Genomic DNA, 3496 nt, shown 5'->3' on the forward strand with positions numbered 1-3496 from the left:
CTCTCTCTCTCTCTCTCTCTCTCTCTCTCTCTCTCTCTCTCTTTCTCTCTCTCTCTCTCTCTCCTTCTCTTCCTCCCTTCCTCACTCCCTCCTCTTCTCCTGTTCTTTAGTCCTTTCCTGATTTCCAGGTAGACTGAAAAGTAAAGCCCGTCCCCACAAGAAAAGCCTCTCGTACATAGTATTAGAAGAAAAGAATGCCTGACCTAGCCTTAAGAGTCCTCTAAGTGTACCATCCATCTTTTGTTCTAACTTAAGTAGTGCAGCTTATCTTCTCTTTTCGTAAGTGCCCTATTCAGTCATTCATTGCTTCATTCCTGTTCCACCTTTTTTTCATAATTCTTTCCCTGGACCTCTCCTCTGCACTTCTCCTATACTCTCTTTATCATTCATTCTTGAATCTTTAGGCTTTACACGTCTTCTTCTCTTACCACCTTCCAAGTCCCATTAAAACAGATTGTAGCTTCTTAAGAGCAGCTTTTGTGTTTTCTATAGTTTTTCCTTTCCTCTGTAATCACCGTACACACACAGCAAGTAACTTAGCATTCATTCAACAGAACATTTAATACGTCCAAGGCCCTAGAGTCAACACAGATCTTTCTACACCCATACACCCAATTCCAACACTCTAGTGGCTTACCGTCTACTTGGGGATTGGGCGAATAGGCTACCATAGAAGAATTAAAATGTTTTACAACTGGAAGGGTGCAGACACAAGAGGCATCAGGAGGCAACATGAATTAAGTGCCAAATGATGGATACAAGCAGCAGAAAGGGAGCGATTATCGCCCTAAGGGCCAAATGATTGATACAGGCTGAAAAAAAGGGAAAAATCAATGTGGGATGGGCTTCACGAAGGAGGCTGTGCTTGTGGGCTGTTAGGACTCAATTAATCTTATCTACGGGCTCATTCTCTACAAAATGCTTTCCTTTGAATGCTGCTGTTAGCAAATGGTATAAGTTTCATCCACGTTTTACAGGTAAATAAATTTGGGCTCCTAAAGGTAGATTTATTTATAATCCCGTGACTGCAAAGCGTCAGAGCTGGGACTCTTTCTCCCTTAAATCTGTGTTTTTTTCCACTAAATCCCGCTGCCTAGCTTGAACTAGAGAGTTTTGTCCACAGTAACTGAAGTTGTTCTGTGAATTTAACTGAGGAATTCTCCTCTTCCTTCTTCAACCTTCTGACTTTTTCTTGGTTTTCTCCACTTTGCTTTGGCTCCACAGGCTCACCCCGCACTATATTTACCCACAAGCGATTGTCCAGCCCAGCGTGGTGATCCCCGCTCCTGTCCAGTCGATTGCGTCTCCCTACATAGACTACACTGCAGCAAACCAAGCCTACACCCAGTATACCACGGCTGCCTATGACCAGTACCCTTATGCCTCGTCTCCTGCTGCCGGCTTCGTGGGATACGGCTACACCAGCGCCGTGCAGGCTCCCCTTGCCGCCACCAACCCCGCGGCCGCCACCACCGCCTTCGTGCAGTATCAGCCCCCACAGCTGCAGCCGGACAGGATGCAGTGAGGAGACCGGCGGAAGGACAGTCTGACCTCTGGAGGATACAGCAAGATAGATGCTCAAACAGGGATGAGACAAAGCAAAGCCAAAACACAAAAAAACCAGCAAAAAACAGACAGAGACAACAAAACCCACATAAAATAGACGAGAAAACCCCCAAGCAAATACCTGAAAAACTTATTAGGTGCATATGAATGCCTAAGCTATTTATATAGTATTAAGGGTAGGCAAAAACCCTTTCAAATCTTTACTACGCTCATGGAAGAAGAGAGTTCTATGGTGGTTTTTTTTTTTTTTTTTTTAAATCAGGACAAATGATCTCTTGATGATGACCTAAAAGTGATGGAAAAATCTTAACTGAAAACCATACAATTACTTGCACAATTTTGTGGTCTACTTCCAATTTGTCTCACCTTCCAACAACTTTCTTCTCTCTCTCTTCCCATTACTCCTGTCATGTCAACCTTGCAAATCTGCGCTTTACTGTGAGGTACCAAGAGATACTCAGTCGACCAGCGTAACAATCTTCTCCTGCCTCCCCTCTCCCTTCTGGTTGTACAAAAACTTTGAAATAATACTCAGATGCCTTACTGAAAAAAAAAGAAAGAACTATTTTTTGAATATTTATTGCGATTTTGTTCGCATGAGCTGTGAATTGCAGACAGAAGGTTGGTAGTATCTGCCTCGTTTAATTCTCATTTACTAAATTATTGTTTGTAGGTAAGTTTCTTAAAAGACTGAATCACTTTCAACATGCAAAAGGGAATATTGTCCTTGGAGCGGAAAGCAAAATATTCCTACAGTCAATGATGCACTGTAATATTTTTCTTATTTTAATTGTTACACTGTTCAGATCTCAAAATTTAAGTATATTTTTGAAATGGAGAAAAAACCCAAACAAACCTACTCGCTTCTCCCTATCACCCCCAGGAATCCAGAACATATTGTATACTTTGTTATTGCTGCAACCTATGGAGAGAAAATGATGACAGTATTTATGTAAAATAAAGGAAGTTTGTAGGCTGGGAGCCAGCAGAGCCAAGGAAAATGCCAGGAACTGATCAATGGTGTTAATCTATTTGAACAAAAGGTAAAAGGACATTTTATGCCTGTGGTACGACAGCTGTCTAAATAAAGAAAACAGTCTATATAAGTTAAGTGGATTTTTACCAAGAAAGCAATAAACTGTTTAAGATTGTTCTTCAATGTGATAATTGTCTATCGTGCACCCCTCTCACCCTCCCCAAAAGGGAAGATGCATTTGCTAAGACATACATAAGCTGATGATGGTGGAATAAAGTGAAATCGACTCTTGTCTAGGGATGAGAGAGCAAAGACAGTTTCTGTGCTCTGCTGTTATAGCTGTTTTCTTCAGGATTGCTCGGTCTAGCTATTCTAATACAGTCCTGCTGCCTTTAGCCATTTTCTGTACCCACACTGTCCTTAGTTTTAGGATAAGATGAAGGGAGACTGAGGGCTTTAACATTAGGTTTCCAAAAGCCCCAGTCCTTGAACGTTAGCTCTGGAAGGGATCTGGAGAGAAAATATTTGAATCCATCTTATTTTTCATGGGTAGAAACTGAAGCATTGCCATGCAGGGACCCAGCCCTACTTTCTGGTTTGCTCATCTTTGGGTGTGAGGCTGACTATCACCCGTCACCTGTAGCTGGGTCCCTAGAATGTTTGGGCTCATGCTGTTTGGATTTCATCGTCCCTCAGAGACTGTTTGAGTGTTGGCATTCTTGGTTTTAGGGTTTTAAGAGCCATTTTGGAAGATGTAGCCAAGTTATAGAAACTCAACCCTCTCTATTTCCTTCCTCCTAAAAAGCAGCCAGGGCTGGGCTCCCTGTGGGCAATGCAGCTTTCCCAAACCTCAGGAGACCCTGTAATAGAGAATTGTCAGAAAGGGAGGGAGCTGGCTGCTTTATTCTTTGCTAGAACCTGCTCAAGAATTCATTTGGCAGCAGGGAGACCTAC

At 42.5% G+C, this 3496-nt stretch overlaps 1 protein-coding gene across 1 annotated transcript in view; it reads left to right on the forward strand.

Annotated features, from left to right (window-relative positions):
• The window catches only part of RBM38 (RNA binding motif protein 38), a 36545-nt gene extending 33828 nt beyond the window's left edge, over window positions 1-2717 (forward strand). Inside the window, exon 4 of the mRNA XM_044663839.1 lies at window positions 1225-2717. Coding sequence (XP_044519774.1) covers window positions 1225-1525 — 301 coding nt within the window. The 3' untranslated portion in view covers window positions 1526-2717. The remainder of the gene's footprint in view (window positions 1-1224) is intronic.
• The last annotated feature ends 779 nt before the right edge of the window (window positions 2718-3496 follow it).

Source organism: Gracilinanus agilis, chromosome 2 (assembly GCF_016433145.1).
Source record: "Gracilinanus agilis isolate LMUSP501 chromosome 2, AgileGrace, whole genome shotgun sequence".
In the NCBI taxonomy this organism is placed as follows: domain Eukaryota; kingdom Metazoa; phylum Chordata; class Mammalia; order Didelphimorphia; family Didelphidae; genus Gracilinanus; species Gracilinanus agilis.